Here is a 19,182-nt window from a genome sequence, read left to right on the forward strand (position 1 = left end):
AGACTGATGGAGCAGAATAATGAGAAATAATAGATCCAAATAATTCAGAGGGGAAAACAATAGTTTTTACAACTTTATCTTTGAATGGAAAAAAATTAATATCGTCTCTTACTTCTCACCATACACAAAATTTAACTAAAAATGAATCATAGAATTAAATGTAAAAATGAAATCTCTAAAATGCCTAGAATAAAACTTTTGCAAACCTTGGATAGGCAAAGATTTCTGGGATAAGTCACCAAAAGCAAGAACCATTAAAAAGTGATATATTTCATAAAGCTGGAGAACTTCTCTCCAAGACTCACCATTAGGGATATATAAAAAGGCAAGCCATAGACCAAAAGAAATAATTCTCAGTAGCAAACCCAATTAAAAACTGGTAAAAAGACTTCTGGTCTGAACAAGATGTCATAGATACAGTCTTCCCCGCTCCTACCCACTAAGTATAACTATAAACCCTGGAAATGGTACAAAAGACAACCAAAAGAGAAGTCTGAAAAATAGAAAGAAGAAGGCAAGCTGTTTTGGGACTCTGAGACTAGAAGAACAGCACAGAAGCATGGTGTCCCGCATCTCCCAAACCCAGCAGAGGAAGGCTACACAAACTCTGTTTCCTGACCCCAGACCTGACAACCAAAGACACTTAATCAGGCTTATTCCTCCCCTGATCAAATGGGAAGGGCCAAGGCTAGCCACTCTCATTCACTCATGGTACTAGGAGTACTAGCCACTGCAATAAGGTAGGAAAAAGAAACAAAGACATACAAATTGGAAAGGAAAACATTTTCAGATTACATGGTTGTCTGCTTAGAAAACCCTGAAGAATCTACAAAAGAAATGTTCTGTTAGAACTAATAAGTAAGTTCAGAAAGATTACAGGATACAAGATCAACACTCAATAATCAATTAATGCACATCAATGTGAACATAATTAACACTACTGAGCTGTACACTTAAATATGGTTAACATGGTAAATTTTATGTTATGTGCATGTTACCACAATTTTTTTTAAAAAAGAACAAATGACAACTTCTAGCAACTGACATCAGATTAACTATGGCGTTACATTCTGTGCTTGAAAATAACTAAAGATACAAATCAGTCATAAAAGCCCAAAACAATTGCATTTCTATATGCTCACAGTGAACACACAGAAACAAAAATTTAAAACATAATACCATGTACAATTGCGCTAAAGAAAATGAAATACTTAGGTATGAATTTAGGAATATATATATACAACAGCTGTAAGCAAAAAAATCACAATGATATACCATGTTCACGGATGGGAAAAGTCAACATATTAAAGATGTGGATTCTTCATAAATTAATCTATAGATTTAATGTAATTTCCAGCAAAGTTTTTGTAGATATAGTCAAGCTTACTCTAAAATGTATATGAAAGGCACAGGCCCTAGATAGCTAAAATAATTTTGACAAAAAAGAATATAGTGGGAGGACTTACTCTACCTGATATTAAGGGATCCTATGTAGCTGCAGTAATCAAGACAGTGTGCTTTTGGTAGAGGAAATGAACTGTTACTGCAACAACTTGGATGAATCTCCTGGGAGTTATGCTGAGGGAAAAAAGCCAGTCCCCAAAGGAGATAAGTAAATAGAGACCCACACACACAAGCAAACATGTTTGAAATGACAAAAGTTTAGAAATGGAGGACATATTGTCATTTTCAGGGGTTAGGGACAAAGTTTATGGGGAGAGGAGGCAAGGGAGAGAGGGGCGTGATAGAAGAGATCCTTGTGATAATGAAGCTATTCAGTATCTTGACTGTGGTGGTGGATTCGTGAACCTACACAGGTGATAAAATTGTATGGAACTTAATACACACACACACATACACACAAGCCTGAGTACAATTGAAATCGGAGACTTTTTTTTTGAGAAAGATTAGTCCTGAGCTAACTACTGCCGATCCTCCTCTTTTTGCTGAGGAATAGTGGCCCTGAGCTAACATCCATGCCCATCTTCCTCTACTTTATATGTGGGATGCCTGCCACAGCATGGCTTGCCAAGCGGTGCCATGTCCACACCCAGGATCAGAACTGGCAAACCCCGAGCCGCAGAAGCGGAATGTGCGCATTTAACCTCTGCGCCACCTGGCCGGCCCATGAAATGGGAGATATTTAAAATTCAAATTGTCCGTTGTGTCCATGTCAGTACTGTGGTTGTGATATTATACTATGGTTTCAAAAAATGTTACCATTGGGAGAAAACTAGGCAAAGTGTTCAAGGGATCTGTTGTATTATTTCTTACAACTGCATGTGAATCTATAATTATCAATACAATTTGAATTTTTCAAAAACTGTGCAAAAGATTTGCACAGATATTTCACAAAGAAACAAAAAGATGAGGAAAGGCCCATAAGCACATGAAAAGACTCCCAGCATCCTTAGTTCTCTGGAAATGTAAATTAAAGTCATGAGATACCACTGTATATGTATTAAAATACTAAAAATTTAAAAACAAATACAGGAAATACCAAATGTTGACAAGTGTGTGTATTTAGTAGTGGAAATTCCTGATGGGAATGTAAATTGGTAGAACTTTCTGGGAAAGTCATTGGAAGTTTCTCATGTATATCCTTTCTCAGGTATAAGCATACGCTTAACATATGGCCTGCAATTGTATTCTTGGGTATAAGTAGCTACCCGAGAGAAATGGAAACGTATGTCTACATAAATCCTTGTACACAAATGTTCATAGCATCTTTATTCATAATAGCCCCAAACTGGAAACAACTCAAATTTCCATCAATAGGTAAACAGAAAAACCAATTTTGATATTTCTGTACAATAAAATACTCCTCAGCAGTAAGAAGAAATAAACTGTTGACACACAGCAAGATGGATGAAACTCGAAGACATTAGTACAAGCAAAAGAAGCCAGATGCAAAATAATACATACTGATGACTCCATTCTTGTTAAATTCTAGAACAGGCAATCAATAGTGAGAAATAAGATGCATGGTTGTGTGGGGCCAGTGTGGGGACACTGACTGCAGAGGGACAGGAAAGGACTTTGGTGAGATGGAAGTGTTGTGTGGCTTCATCATGGTGGCGGTTCCATGGGGTGTATACATTGGTCAGAACTCGACTAACTGTGCATTTAAAAGTGGATGCATTTTGTTGTATTTAAATTACACCTCAGTAAAATTTGTTGAAAATTATAATGCCATAGTTTTATGTCATAAGAAATCCAAAATAACAGCTAAGATGGTATCCTTCTCATATAAATTATGTTAAATAAATATTTGCCAATTAATGAAATATATTAAAATGATTGAGTGTTCTTATTCTTATTAAATTGTTCTATAAATCACTAGGAATTTATATAAACAATTTTCAAGTCACTGTAATTGTACCTTTCACTGAATCCTGCAGAATAAAATGCTTTCCTAGACATAACACTTAAACGTGATGATGAGTTTTGTTATCATTATAATTCTTAATATTTTAATTTAAGAGAGCGAGGAAATTATTAATTTATAAAAACCTCAAAATCACTCTACCTGTGACTTCCTTTCATAGCAGTCACTCTCTATAAAATAACTGCCAGGAGAGAAACGGAGTCTATAGGGGTTAGGTGTTACTCATCAGTCATCATTGATATGTCATTATCATCAGGAGAGCCAGAGAAGCCTATGTACCTGCAACGGCACCAGCGGCCCTAAGGTGGTACTAATACCCACTGTTGCAGCCCCAACCAACCAGAAAGTGAGGTCAGAGCAGCCAGGTGACCAGGTTCTGGGCTTCCAGAAACAGCTGAGGCCTCCCCGAGGGCACTGGGATTAGATGTGAATTTCCCTCCTTGTGAATTTCCCTAGATAAGGTTTTAATTGCCCTAAAACACTAGTACCCAGCATGAGGCATCAATCACTGTAAAGAAGGACAATGTCATAAGACCTAATTCCCCCTACACAAGACCTGATAAAGTCTAAATAAATTATCTTAGGCCCATATGACTCTGCATCAGGGTTTCTCAATCTTGTCAATATTGACATGTTAGGTTAGAGAATTCTTTGATTCTTTGTTGCTGAGCGCCCTGTCCTGTGCAGCACCCCTGGCCCCTGCCCTCTAGATGCCAGTAGCACCCCCCTCCCTGAGGGGCAAAATTGCACCCAGTTGAGAATGTCTGTCTTAAATTCAGGCCTAAATTACTAGAAAGGCTGATATCACGCTAAATAATATCTCCGTTCCCCTGGATCAGTGGTTCACAGACTGAAACCTGCATCGGAATGTCCTGGCCGGCTTGTGAAAACACGGATTGCTGCCACCCCCCATTCCTGATTTGCTGGCTAACGCATTTCCAGGTGATGCTGATGCTGCTAGTCAGAGGACCACACTTTAAGGACCACTGCCCTAGACAATAACTAAGTTACCCAGGTGGCGCTAATGCTGCATCCCTACCTCACCAAGGAAAGAGCCATGAAACCAGCCGGAAAGGCATGCGGGGTGGGGGGTGAGGGAGGTGGGGGTGTCTCTGGGAACAGGGCCCTCCCTCCCTCACCACGTCCTACACCACCTCACTTCCTTCTTTGCTGTGAAGAGTCAAAGGAGTTTCTTACCTTCCCTGCCTGTCTACAGAAATCTCTCTGCAAAACCTCCAAACCAGATACACAGGGGTTTTAATGTGGTCAGAAATCCCTAACATTAGCATTATCAAATGCACATATTAAGTCCCAGTTAGTGGGAAAAAACAGATAAACCACTTTTACTGGTGCAGGATTTCATGGTAATACTTCTCCATTGAATGTCCCCACCCCAAAGGAATAAGACAAAATTAAGAGATTTTGTTATTTCATTTATCATTATTATTAATTTAAGACATAACCATGAGTTTAGTATTAAAATAAAATCTTGATTGGCTGTCCCTTTCACAGAAATCTCTCAAAATAAAACACTTTCTGACAGATAAGACATTAAACAGTTTTGAGTTATTAATGTTAATACTTTTAAGGTAAAAGCAGGAATTTTTTATAGAAAAATTTAAAAGCAACTGAACTAGTTATTATGTTCATAGAAATACCTCAACGTAAAATACATGCCTGCAAACACGGGCGTTTTTCAGTCCTGGGGCCTGAGAACAGGTGAGTCTCAGGCAGGGCTGCCGTCTCTGGCTGTTTCTTTTTTGAAGATGGGAAAGGCAAAGGACAGAAGACCATCAACTTGGATAAATACTTCATGAATCCTCATGCTTGAAATTAGAAAACCTTCAGCTTCACTCTGGAAATTATTACTTCATTGCAAGTTATTACTTTAGATATTAATCAGCAAATACACTATTGCAACCAACTGTAAAAGATAAAGACAAAATTGTATTCGTGACTTTTTTAAGGGCAGCTGATAGAATACGTCCAATTACAAGCTTGGTGAGTGGAGAGAATATTCAGTTATTCGGTTCCTTACAGATTTTTAAAAAATTAAGTATCTTAAAGCTTTTGATAGAAATCATATTGCCTTTAACAGCCACAGACATCAAAGCATCTCTGCCCTATTATATATTTTTTATACAATTATGGCTCTCCTAAACTAATTTGCACTGTTTTAGAAATGTTTTTATGTGTAATCCAAAGATGATCGGCCTATTTTTCTGCCTATTCAGTTATAGAAATTGTCACCAAGTAATGGTTTGTTAATGAAAATTATCTTAAAGTCAAAGGAAGGTGCGCGCAGAGTCACAGAGTAATCAATCCACACACATGCGCAGTACTATTTATTTGTTCACAAAATGATTAGGGGACAGACATTATGGTGTGTTTGTTCTATATTCGTGTTATGTGGAGGTTTATATACTGAAGTTCAGTTATGCCACATTCACAGGGAAACGGATCGACACTCCATTCATACTCACTACATAAAAGTCTCTTTAAAGTTTCACAGGGAAATGACCATAACACCACTGTGACCAGATGTCTCTGGCTGAGTTTCAGAGATTTATTTCTTTTTCTTCCATATTACATCAAATATCACGTGGTCCTCGAGTGGTCCTCCCGGTCCCCTGTGACCGGTTGGGGGTCACAGCGCCTTCGGCGGCAGCCCTTTCCCCTTGGAACGCGGAAGGAATAACGCCGCTTGCTGTCGAGGCATGGGAACACTTGCTTGCTTCTGACGATCATCTGATTCGGGAAATACAAGTTCATCTCCATCTATATGTATTTTAAAACAAACAAAAAGATGGTGTTCTTTAAACTGTCAAAATGCCTCCCATCCGTTAATCTCACATTTTCTCACATTAATCTCACAACCGTTAATGAACTGCACAAATACCATACTGCTCCGACTTTGAAAAGTTAAAAGTGGATGAATACGGCAAATTTATCAAGAATCTAAACAGAGCACTGATGAACAGAATGTAATGTTCAATTTAAGCAATAGTTAAAAATAAATCTATCGTGATGTGTATCTATAAAACAACATCATTGCACCGGAGGGAGAGACCAATTGCCTTGGTGTCTGTCCTCTTTGAGTTGCCCTCTCGTTCTTATGCTACCGGTTTTCTCCTACCAGATTTTTGTGGCTTAAGGGCATTAGAGTCTTCTGTTATGCTGCAGGGTGAAGCATGAAGGGTGAGTCTATCTGTAAACGGTTAGGACTACTGTACGCAGGTGGAGGAGCGTAGGGGCGGGGTGAGGTGGGCCCAACTCCCCTCCACCGGGTAAGAGTCTCTCCTCACTGCCTCTTCTGATCTTGGGGGAGGAGGCAACTCTTCTTTGGACTCCTCAGAGCCCAGGGCCCGCTCTGTTTTAGTTCTTAATATCTAGAAGTAAGTAGAACTGTCATCCAGAGACCCTCAAAACTGTCTTAGACTTCAAAAAGAAAATGAGACAGCTTGTTATGGGTTAAATTGTGTCCCCGCCCCCCCCCAAAAGGGTCTGAAGTCCTAACCCCCAGACCCTGTGAATGTGACCTTATTTGGAAATAGGATCTTTACAGGTGACTAAGTTGAGGTCATTGGAATGGGCTCTAATCCAATATGATTGTGTCCTTATAAAAAGGGGAAATTTGGACACACACACATACACAGGGAGAATGCCATGTGAAGATGAAGGTAGAGATCAGGGGTGATTTATCCACAAACCAAAGAACTCGCAGATTGCTGGCAAATCGCCTGAAGCTAGGAGCGAGGCCCGGGACAGGTTCTGGCTCACAGCGCTCCAAAGGAGCAAACCCTGCTGACACCTTGATCTCGGACACCTGGCCTCCAGGTGTGGTCCTGTGTTATGGCAGCCCTAGCAAACTAATACTGAGCTACACTAGGTATTCCATCCCGTAAACAAAATACGAAAAAAGAGGGAGATGAGTCCATGTGGCTTTTCTCACGCTGCCAATCTGCTAGAGTCTGAAAATGTAGGTGGGAGAAGTTGAAGTAAGGCTGCGAGGTGGGCTAACGTTCTGCTTTCAGCGGGCCCACTGCAGCCTGGTGCACTTCCAGGCCCAGAGCCTGCTGGGAAGGGAATGAGTTTTCACAGTGAGCATTAGAAATGGTGATCAGCGCTTCCAGCTGCTTGTGTCCGACCACGCCTAGATGAGTCCTGCTGAAAAATGACTGGAGTGTGCCAGAAGGACAGGTTGTTATCTGTGCAGCTACGCTAGGATGAGTGAGAACTACTTTTTGCCATGAGTGCATCGAGCCACTGTGAGTGGAGAACGCAGACATCAAGGGCCGCTCCTCTCTACTGGCTAGCTCTGTGACCTTGGGTAGTCAGCTAGAGACATGGTTTCATAGAAACAGTTCTACTAAGAAGAAGAAGTCTTTTCTTACTTGTCATCTTATTTTTGAAATACATTAATCTAATTGTCTCCAAATGTAAAATATTTAGGGATCCTTCACTATTCAAGGGTCGAACCTAAAATAATAAAAAAGAAGATTACCATTTCAACAAATACTTAAAAAAATTGTTATAAGGCTACTTGCTTATATATAAAGCATTAATTATTCAGATATTCTATTTAAACTCACCCTTCAAGATAAAATAGTCTCAAAAAAAAAAAAAAACCAGCTAGAAAAACATCAATCAAAGGGAATGGATGGTGTTACAAACTCATATTGATAAAATTTCATAAACATGAACATCATAGGTTAATAAAATCGGAAATTACTAACAAGTAGAAATATATTTAATTTTTAAATTAACTTTAAAAAAACCATTAGTAACTAAAAGGTTATCCTGAGAAGACTCTTCTGTTTGTGAATTCATTTTATCTGACAGTAAATGTGACTGGTTCGCATTTTGAAAGCTGGGAAAGTGTATCTTATTGTTTTCTGTAGTGGAGTTGTCTTCACAAAAGCTTTTCCCACTCTGATATTGTTTAAAGTAGGGCAAGATCTCGCAGACAATTGTAACTACTTCCTTCATCCTTTTCCTACATAAACTCCTTTTCGATGGTTCATGCTATTCCCCAAATTTAATTATTCTTAAATCTTCAGTGGTCTTCTCTCAACAAAACGGCAGTTTTTTACTTTTCGATTTTTACCTATGTTTTAAATTATTTGTAGTAGAGATACAAAATTTTTATTTTACTGTGAATCTGTGAAATCCTCGTTGAGAATCTTAAAGACAACTTTGGTCATACACTTTTTCATCTTTTTTTGCCTGTAAAATTTTCCTTCACTGGATGCAAAATTATACTGTTAAGTGAAAATTAGTAATAAATAAAAGTAACTAAACTGAATGTGGGAAGTAACATCTATATTGCATGATATAAGTAAATATATCATTTATATGAATAAATAGTACATTTATTTATATCATGACAATCCTACTTTATAGAATGCAACTAAATATCACAAAATAGCTCCTGTTGTAGTAACAAAATTAACCAGTTCAACTTTTGGTGGTTTTTTTTTTTTACTCTTAGTTAAGCCTCCAAATTAGCAGGTACAGTAAATGCACACTGAACCTTCCTGTTTCCATTTTCAGCCAGTAATTCATTAGTCACATGATCTCAATGTACAATCACCTTCTTGAGGGGGACAGTCTGGATCCATTCCGTGGAGTTCACGTCAAAGATGTCCACTGCATTTTCACTGTACACTGAGAGATATGGGGCATTGTAACCTGGAAGGAGGGCAGGAGGTGACAGCAAGCGTGGGCTTCATGATTCATTTTTTAATTGGAATTTTTGTTAAGATAATTATAGATTCACACGCAGTTGTAAGAAATAATACAGAAACATCTCTTGTACACTCTGTCCACTTTCCCCCAACATAACATTTTGCAAAACTAGGATACTGACATTGATAGAGTTGACCTACCCATCTTAGGCAGATTCTCCAGTTTTACTAGCACTCGTGTGTGTGTGTGTAAAGTCTGTACAGTTTTATCAGCTGTGTGGGTTCATGTATCCACCACCACAGTCAAGATACAGAATAGTTCCAACACTACAGGATCCCCCAGGGTGCCCTTTTAGAATCCCAACCCCTCCTTCCTGCCTCTCCCTCCTTCCCTAGCCTCTGTCCTCCATTTCTAAAATTGTCATTGCAAAAATGTTATATAAATGGAGTATTCATGGTTAATTATACGTGCTAGGCCCAAATGCATTTTGAAAAAAACATCAGATTGGAAACCTAGAAGAATCCCATTGTAATATTCTTATTATCACATAGTAGCTGACTCAAAGTATTTTTTTAAATAGACAGGGTTTAAATAAACAAAAACAATCTAAGTAAATGATGCACATGGGTCAAATCATAGAGCGCAACACATGTAGTAAAATTCTGGCCAAAAGCTTTCTAACACTCTCATCTAACAGCAGCTTTATTAAGTAACGTCATAACATTTCAAAATCTGTGGCTCCTAAACTAGTTCAGCTCACGACAAGAGTATGGTATAAGGTTAGAAAAGTATATGTGGAGAGTGAAATTAATGAAGAAAGCATTGAAAACTTCCGGCTAGTAAGATTTTTGGAACTTTCTACTTTGTTAATAGTAAACTCTTATGGATCCTAAATAGTCAGCTCTCAACAGGAATGCGTCTCCCCAATTGAACAGCCTCAATATAAACAACAACTCTTCCCATGCTGCTGTTGTGCCATCTCTTTGCTTTTTCTTATAGCCAAACCCTTGCAAGTGTTATCTGCCGTCCGTGTCCTCCACTATCAGCCCTACTCACACCTCAGTCCATGCCAATCTCCCTTGTGCCGTAAACCCTCTACTAAAACTGCTCTCACTACAAGTCATCAACCATCAGTTGTTGCTAAAACCAACCGGCACGTTTCAATCTTTGTCTCATTTGACCGTTCAGGGAACTTAACCTCCTGGAATTCTCCTTCTCAGTTTCCTCTGTGACCGTCCCTCTAATAATTGCGTTTCTTGGTTCTCTGATCTATGCCCGCTTCTCTTCTCATTCTCTTTACTCTCCCACTGGCAGTATAAACTCAGCATGTCCAAGAAATCAAGCTGACAACACCAGAAACTAGTCATCGATTTTAGCACAAGTGGGATGACCAGACGTCATGGGCCCTGATCTGCTTCAGTATGACATACAGAGCACTATTTATGAAGGATTCTTACTAAAAGCCTTTAGAGTGCCTTTTCAGCCATAGGAAATTCAGGGTGTAGAGGAAGAAGTTAGAAAGCATGAGGAAACAGATCCAGATTGTGGAACATCCTACAGGATAACAAATCAATGGCGTGGAAGACCACTCAAGATTAGAAGATATTTAAGAGAGAATAACAACGTGCAATGTGTTATTTGCATGTTGTTCTTTGGACCTTCTTTGGATTCTGATTCCAAGAAATACTACTATGAAAAGAGACATCTTTGTGATAATCAGAGATATTTGAATATGGACTGTATGTTGGATGATAAGAATCATTGAGGGGGCCAGCCCTGGGGCCTAGTGGTTAAGTTCAGCATTCTCCCCTATGGCAGCCCGGGTTTGATTCCCAGGTGTGGACCTACACCACTTGTCAGCAGCTGGCCATGCTGTGGCGGCAACCCACATACAACATAGAGGAAAATTGGCACAGATGTTAGCTCAAGGTGAATCTTCCTCAGCAAAAAAAAAAAAAAAAAAAAAAATCATTGGTGATTTGATGATAATAGCATCATGGGTGGTGATAGCAATGTGGTTTTGTGAAAAAAATGTCCATATTTTTCAAGGTGCAAGCTAAATCGTGTAGAGGTGGAATGACAATAATGTCTGGGATTTGATTTAAAATACTTCAATGATGCAACAAAAAAGAAAAAAGTTATGGGGCCGGCCCAGTGGCGCAGCGGTTAAATTCACACATTCCACTTCTCAGCAGCCTGGGGTTTGCCAGTTTGGATCCCGGGCGCGGACATGGCACCCCTTGGCAAGCCATGCTGTGGTAGGTGTTCCACGAATAAAGTAGAGGAAGATGGGCATGGATGTTAGCTCAGGGCCAGTCTTCCTCAGAATAAAAGAGGAGGATTGGCAGTAGTTAGCTCAGGGCTAATCTTCCTCAAAAAACCAAAAAGAGAAGAAAAAAGTTAGATTATCATAACCCTTCCTCCCCTGCCCATCTGAGTCTGCCCCATCTCGTGTTTTATTATCTCGGTAAATATCAGTGGCATCCACTCATTTGCTCAAGTAGGAAATTTGAGAGTCTTTCTGATTCTCTTGCCTCTCAGTTTCCACTTTCAATCAAGTGTGAAGTTTTGTCAATTATATCACCTCAGTATCCCTCGGATCCTCTCCTCTCCATCCAAACTGCCTCTATCATCATAATTTTAATCCACAGTTTCTACAACAACCTCATAATTGGTTTCTTTTTTTTTTTTAAAGATTTTATTTTTTTTCCTTTTTCTCCCCAAAGCCCCCCAGTACATAGTTGTATATTATTCATTGTGGGTCCTTCTAGTTGTGGCATGTGGGACGCTGCCTCAGCGTGGTCTGATGAGCAGTGCCATGTCCGCGCCCAGGATTCGAACCAACGAAACACTGGGCCGCCTGCAGCAGAGCACGCGAACTTAACCACTCGGCCACGGGGCCAGCCCCTCATAATTGGTTTCTTGACCTCCAGTCTCACCTCACACTATCTTTAATCTCACCATTGGAGCCTAGAGATTTCTCTGAAATGCAAATCAAACTATGTCAATCTTTGCATAAAATCTGTGATCCAGCTCATGAGAACCCCTCCAGCCCCATCTCTTGAACTCTCATCTTGAACTCTATACCTGAAACAGTCTCAAATTATTATAGCTCCTCCTAAAATCTGGTGTGGATGGCCTGTTCCAGTAATGACAGAGTAGCTGGTATTTGACTTACCCTCCCACCGTTAATAACTATAAAACTGGACAAAATATATGAAGTAACTGTTTTCAGGTATTGGATACAAATAGCACAGGACTGCCATCCATAAAAGAAGGGAGAGACAGGAGATGGGTTCCACGTTCCCCTAGCTTTTTGCCTAAGGGCAATTTCCAAATTGCTGTGCAGGAAAATGGAGCCCAAGTGGACAGTAGAAGTTTTGCCAGGCAGAGGAAACAGATTCTAATGTATCCGGAATTTCAAAGGCAGAGTACCAAGAATAAAGGGCCATAAAAAGATGCCCCAGAAATCTGCATGGCAGTTCTTCCAAGGTCCCTGGCCAAGTCCAAAGGTGAACACGGACAGAGCAAGACTCCACGAGACCTGCTCAGGGCACTGAAAGATGGACAGAAATTTCATAGGCAGGATGGTGCTGGAAAGATGTTAGATGTCTGGCTCAGACAGAGCCTGTTGAGACTCCAGAAAGGCCATTCTTTAGGAATAAGTGCTAAAACAAAAGCAAAAATAGGCACACCCTAGCAAAATCTGAATCCAAGCCTCAGCAAAACTCTGATAATCCATCACTAGATTAATTACCTCCCAGAACAAAGCACACAACACTCTGTAGAGTAAGATATGATATAATCCAGCATCTCTGTCATAGCATTCATAATGTCGAGCAGAGGATAAAAAATAATAAGACATGAAAAAGCAGGAAAATAAGATCCTTATTCCAGAAAAAAAATAGTCAACAGAAGCAGACCCACAGATGAGCCCAATGTTGGAATAATTTTAAATAATTATGATAAATTGTGAAAAATATAAACAAATCAGCAGATAGGGGAATTTCAGTGAATAAGTGGAAATTTCAAAAAAATGATTGAAATTATAGAACAGAAAAATATAATACCTGAAATGCTTAACAATTTCTGGATAAAGTAGGGAAAAAAGATCAGTGAAAATGAAAATGGAGTCAAAAATTATCCAAACTGGAGCACAGAAAGAAAAAAAGATTAAAAACTCAAAACAAAACAGAGCCTCCATGACCTGTGGAACAATACCAAGGAGCCTAGTATACATGTAATTGGATCCTGAGAGGAAACAAAATAGGTTAGAAAAATTTTTGAAAAGATAATGCCTAAAAATTTTTCTAAAATTTATGAAAGATATAAATCTACAGATCTAAAAACCCCAAGCAAAATATATACAAAGAAAAGCACATCTAAGCACGTCATAGTCAAATTGCTGAAAACCAAAGACAGAAAATCTTAAAAGCAGCCAAAATGAAAAGACCAGAGAACGGCAATAAAAATGGTTGATTTCTCATCAGAAGAAATGAAGTCAGAAGACAACAGAATGACATTTTTAAAGTGCTGAAAGAAAAAAACACTTTCATATTTTTAGCCGGCCTTCCCCCTCCCCCCCCAGGTTAGATTAAGTATCCATCCTGGGTTCTCCCGTAGAATCCTGCACTTCCCCATCACAGCACTTGCTTAATTATCACTCTCGTCTCATGACTGCAATCTTCATGAGGACGCAGACTATGTCCATCTTATCGTGTTTAATATTGTGCCCTTAACCCTTAGCCTAGTAAGTTGCTTGTATTAAGTACTCAATTACTATTCTCTAAGCGAATAAAAAGGGCTATATTTAATTTATAAAATGATGGCCTGCATCAATAAAATATGAACTAGGCTAAAATAATTTAGGGACATTATGTGTATACTTTACATAAGCTAAACCTTAAAAGCAAAAAATAATGTACTTAGTAACTATTTCTTATGGTCTGTTAATGCTTATGTGTAATGTATTTCCAGTGACCCTGAAGGTACATATTTAGGAGCTTATAAAAAGCAACAACTGGGATTAAGAATATATTCATGGTAAATTGTCCTATGAATATAGTAAAAATTACAGGCTAAATTATTTCAAATGTATTACTTAGATATAACTTCATTAGGGCTAGTCTACTTAAAAAGACAGACAAGAAAAATCTTCAGTGATATTGTTTTAAAAAATAAAAGCTGTCATTATCAATATTTCGACCTAGGATGTAGAGTTGTAATAAAAAGGCAGGAAAGATGCGGAAAGACAAGGGAACAAATTGTAAGATAGCCTTACGGCAGTACGTTGGAGTTGCTGGCCACATCAGTTCAGCTGGCCTGGATCTGAGGCCCCTGCTGTCAGTGTAAATTCCAATGCTCTTAAAACATAACAGATATTCAATACTGGAGATCTCAATTGCACAGAGAGCATCCACTGGTTGACGTGCAATAAACGACAGTGTAGGGTCGTGCGAGTGGAGCATCCTGTATGGGATTCCTTCTCTCTTCAAAGGATATCTCAGGAATCCTGACTGGAATCCTATACAAAGCTGTTCACCGAAGATGGCCATCCACTGGACATTGGTTGGCGTTTGGAGCTCTTTAAATTTTCTGTGAGAAATTTTCTTGCTTTGAAACAGCTCATAACAGAAGACATGGCTTTTCCGAGCTACACAGAGGCATGTATGGGCCCCTTGGCACACTGTTCCAGAAGTCATGGTCTGGCACCCTTTGGTTTCTACCAGCTTGTGAACATCAGTCTTTCGTCCATCCAAAGCTGACATAGGAAACAGCTGCACATGGTGACGTCTCCCTGAGATCACTGCAACCATCTGGCCATGAGGGATGAGCTCAATCTGATGAATATGCTTCATGTCACCAACTCGGATAATTTCTATACAAATAAACATAATTGTAAGTCATTTTCAAATTCAAACTAATTTCTATTTATTTCAACCATTCTCCCAATTTTACCCTAAAGCAATTAAGAAAGGTTCCAATAAAAATGACCTGATAAATTTTAATGTCATCAATTTGAGTAATTTTTCTACAAATATAATGGCATTACCTTCAAACTAGCAATGTTTTCTAATTTACTTTTATTTTTTATTGAGGCATAAGTGACATATAACATTACATTAGTTTCAGGTGTACAACATAATGATTCTATATTTGTATAAGTGATCACCACAATAAGTCTAATTAACAATCATCACCATACATAGTTACAAAATTCTTTTTCTTGTGATGAGAACTTTTAAGATGTACTCTCTTAGCAACTTTTAAGTATGTGATACAGTATTACTAACTATAGTCTCCGTGCTATACATTACATCTCCATGACTTACTTATTTTATAAGTGGAAGATTGTACCTTTTGACCCCCTTCACCCATTTCACCCAACCCTCAACCCCCTCTCTGGCAACCACCAATCTGTTCTCTGTATCTATGAGCTCTTTTTCTGTTTTTTAAGATTCCACATATAAGTGAGAGTGTATGGTATTTGCCTCCCTCTGACTTATTTCATTTAGCATAATACCCTCAAGGACCATCCATATTGTTGCAAATGGCAAGATTTCCTTCTTTTATATGGCTGAATAATATTCCAGTGTGTGTATGTGTATAGACAGATAGATAGATAGATATATCTCATATCTTCTTTATCCATTCATCCATCAGTGGACACTTAGGTTGTTTCCATATCTTGGCTATATAAGTAATGCTGCAAGGAACATGGGGGTGCATATATCTTTTCGAGCTAGTGTCTTCATTTCCTTCCAATAAATACCATGAAGTGGAATTGCTGGAATTTCTTCTTTTAATTTTTTGAGGAACCTCCATATGGTTTTCCATAGTGGCTGCACCAATTTACATTCCTACCAACAGTGCACAAGTGTTCTCTTTTCTCCACCAACACTTGTCATTTCTTTTCTTTGATAATAGCCATTCTAAGAACCACAATATCTCATTGTGGTTTTGGTTTGCATTTCCCTGATGATTAGCGTTGTTGAGCAGCTTTTCATGTACCTGTTGGCCATCTGTATGTCTTCTTTATAAAAATGTTTATTCAGACCCTTCTCCCATTTTTTAATCAGATTGGAGTTTTTTTTTGCTACTGAGTTGTATGAGTTGTTTATATATTTTGGATATTAACCCCTTATCAGATATATGATTCGCAAATATGTTCTCCTATTCAGTAAGTTGCCTTTTCATTTCTTGATGTTTTCCTTTGCTGTGCAAAAGAATGTTTTCTTATTTTTAAACTCTCTCCAAATTATTACACCAATGAATTTGTCAGCTTCTAATAAAATCACAGACATAAGCACACAGGATAGGTTTGAGAAGGATAAAAAAGGATAAAAAGAGAAGGATAAGATATCAAAAATCATACAGGTAAAAAACGGTAATTATTCGAGAGATGATTTAATTACCTTAATAACAAAATTAGCATAATAAAACACTAAACTTAGCCTTGAGATTCTAGGCAGTGAGGCAAACACCTCTCAGTGTCTGACAAATGCAAACATACTACTACTTTAAGGGAAAAAATGTCCTGTTTTTTTCTGGCACTAAATTGATTCCCTTATAACACAAACATTTGTTGAGTGACTATTACGTGCCAGGCACTGTTCTAAGTGTGTGAGATACTGCACCAAACAAAAAGAGACCAACCAAGTCCCTGCCCTTGTAATGGACACTTGGTAGCTCCTTCATGGGCCTCCTCACCAGGACTGAGTCACACACATAGCAGGGGAGGCCTTCGATGGAGAGCGTGGCTACTGTCCTTCAGATGCACGGGTCTCCTTTGTCTCATCTATCATTAGGGTTCAAGAGGACAGCTGTATTAGAATGGCTCCTCTTCATTTCATCTAGTCCCCATTTCTCCCTCAAAAACCATGAAAGCAAAGACAAAGAACTCTGCAGTCTTATCTGGGAAATATCCAATTTTATGTTGGTACTCATGGTGGTGCCAGTGTAATAGTGGGGGAGAAGGGAACCAAGCAGAACTGTGTTTTCTTTCATGCCCCAACGTGAAGATGATAAACTGAATCCTTACAGTGGACTTACTAGATAAAATCACCTGTGAAGAGACTTAGACTCCAGGGGATTATGGATCTCTGGAAATTAGAAAAGTCATCATTTGACTTGAAAACACATCAGATCAGATGTGCAAGATTTCTTTTGCAGGAAAAAAAGAGAACAAATCTGATATTACCATCATTAGAATTTAAAGCTATTCCAGAACAGAAAAGACTCTCCTTACCATCTATGGTAACGTGCACAACGAACAACCCTTCTTCATTTCCCAGAGCGATTCTTTTGTGATCTACATTTGATACATAAATAAAAATGTCAAGGATTGTTTTTTGCAAACATTAAGTAAAGCTAATAGGATTAACTGGAAAAATTTATCAATATTGAAAAAGTTTAAAAGTCAAATTAAATACATATTTAGCATATATAAAAATGAAAAGAAACATAATAAGAGTAATTAATTTGCATTATTATTCTTTCAGATTATAGAAGTAAGAAAACAAAATATGACTTTTCTCAATAGAAAGATCATTATAAAAGAATCGTTATAAATACTTGAAGAAAATATAATATTCAAGTAATGATATACCTTAAAATTTACTATCAATGGTTGTTTCATGAATGAAGAAATTTTATAACTTAATTTGTCAGGGATCTTGGCTTTGTGATGTATAGTTTTAGCAAGAACTAAGACTCAAAGTGCAAAGATAGCACGTATTGAGTGAAAGCCTTGAGTACAAAGCACAAAACTTTGCATAAATTGGTTCACTTAATCCTCTCCATAACTAAAAACAGGAATTATCTGCATTTAACTCATGAGCACAGGTGTGCTCAAAGAAGTTTAGTAAATAGCTCCGTGTTACACAGCAGTAAATAGCTAAGTGGCTCTTATTGTCACCACCACCTAATACAGAAGAAATGAACTGTGGGAAACAAATATTCTTGTTTAGTGACAAAAGTTGGAATATTGATCCTAGCAATTCATTCATTGATTCACTTATTTATTATTTATTTATTAAGTATTAGGCATTGGGACTGCATATTTAAAGGACAGACTCTACCGTCAGGGAGGTAGTCTACGCTGACTACAAGGGCCACATCCCTATGTGACACCCTTGGGGCCGAATGTATTTGGGAACTCCGAATTTTTCGGTCTTGATAAAGGTATTACTGCGTATTAAAGAAACACCCTAATATGCGGGGCCTGGGGAACCATCACGTAATCAAATCTACTATTTTTGCAGAGAATCCTGCGAGTAGTCATACCGGGGGTGGCGGGCGGGAAGGATCCCCCAATAGTCTCATTCAGTCAGGTTTTGCTGACAAATGAATTGTGAATAAAGCGAAGGTATCAGGTTCCGATTCCGGGGCTGTGGGGAGGGGTACGGACCTAGTGGGGTGAATGCTGTAAGTCCGTACCTATGATTGTCGCTGTCTGGGTGGTTTTGATCAGGGGTAGACTGCTATCACAAGCCTCTTTCAGAATGTAGACAGAGCGGTCCCCGGAATGACGTTTCCTCAGTATCTTGTGCAATTCGCTCAGCACTCGCACCCACTCGCTCCTCTCATTCTCGCTATCCGCTAATATTGGAATTGAATATCTGTTACTAGGTGCTGAGAGCTGGGAAGCTGTGACCTAGAACAAGTTAAGGAATATCTAGGTTACAAGAAAGCGGACACTATATGCCAGCCTGTTTAGCATTTTCCATTAAACTCACCATTGGCAAATGACACTTGTAATATTATTACCCTCTTCTTGGTTAGTAGGGTAAATGACATGAGCCTTAGAACCCATGCCAAAAGCAACACGCCCGAATCACTTCTGTATTGATCCACTTCTGTACTGATACTGGCTTGCTCTGACTAAACAATATATTGTACTTCGTCAAATGAAAATGGTTACCATTTATTGAGTGCTGACTCTGTATCGGGAACTTCTCTAAGAAATTTACATGTGTTAATTGATTTACTCCTCACAGAAACCTAAGAAGGTAGATACTACCATTCTCTCCATTTGACAGGTGAGGAGATGGGGGGTACAGCAGGGCAGGACGCAGGCAGTCTGGCACCAGAACTCCCACTCTGAG

The 19,182-nt window shown here is 38.7% G+C and overlaps 1 protein-coding gene across 7 annotated transcripts in view; it reads right to left on the reverse strand.

The window, feature by feature from the left end:
• Positions 1-5,720: 5,720 nt before the first annotated feature.
• Positions 5,721-19,182, reverse strand: part of LOC103554495 (serine/threonine-protein kinase MRCK alpha-like) — a 58,656-nt gene continuing 45,194 nt past the window's right edge. For 4 of the 7 annotated variants that reach the window (XM_008525575.2, XM_070590358.1, XM_070590354.1 and 1 more), the window contains 6 exons: positions 18,515-18,731; positions 17,325-17,387; positions 14,358-14,954; positions 8,982-9,079; positions 7,783-7,867; positions 5,721-6,166 (listed from right to left, as the gene is read on the reverse strand). In XM_008525575.2, coding sequence (XP_008523797.2) covers positions 6,036-6,166; positions 7,783-7,867; positions 8,982-9,079; positions 14,358-14,954; positions 17,325-17,387; positions 18,515-18,731 — 1,191 coding nt within the window. In that variant the 3' untranslated portion in view covers positions 5,721-6,035. The remainder of the gene's footprint in view (positions 6,167-7,782; positions 7,868-8,981; positions 9,080-14,357; positions 14,955-17,324; positions 17,388-18,514; positions 18,732-19,182) is intronic. The other 3 variants (XM_070590359.1, XM_070590355.1, XM_070590357.1) reach the window with 1 other exon arrangement.

This window comes from Equus przewalskii, chromosome 22 (assembly GCF_037783145.1).
Source record: "Equus przewalskii isolate Varuska chromosome 22, EquPr2, whole genome shotgun sequence".
Taxonomy (NCBI): Eukaryota; Metazoa; Chordata; class Mammalia; order Perissodactyla; family Equidae; genus Equus; species Equus przewalskii.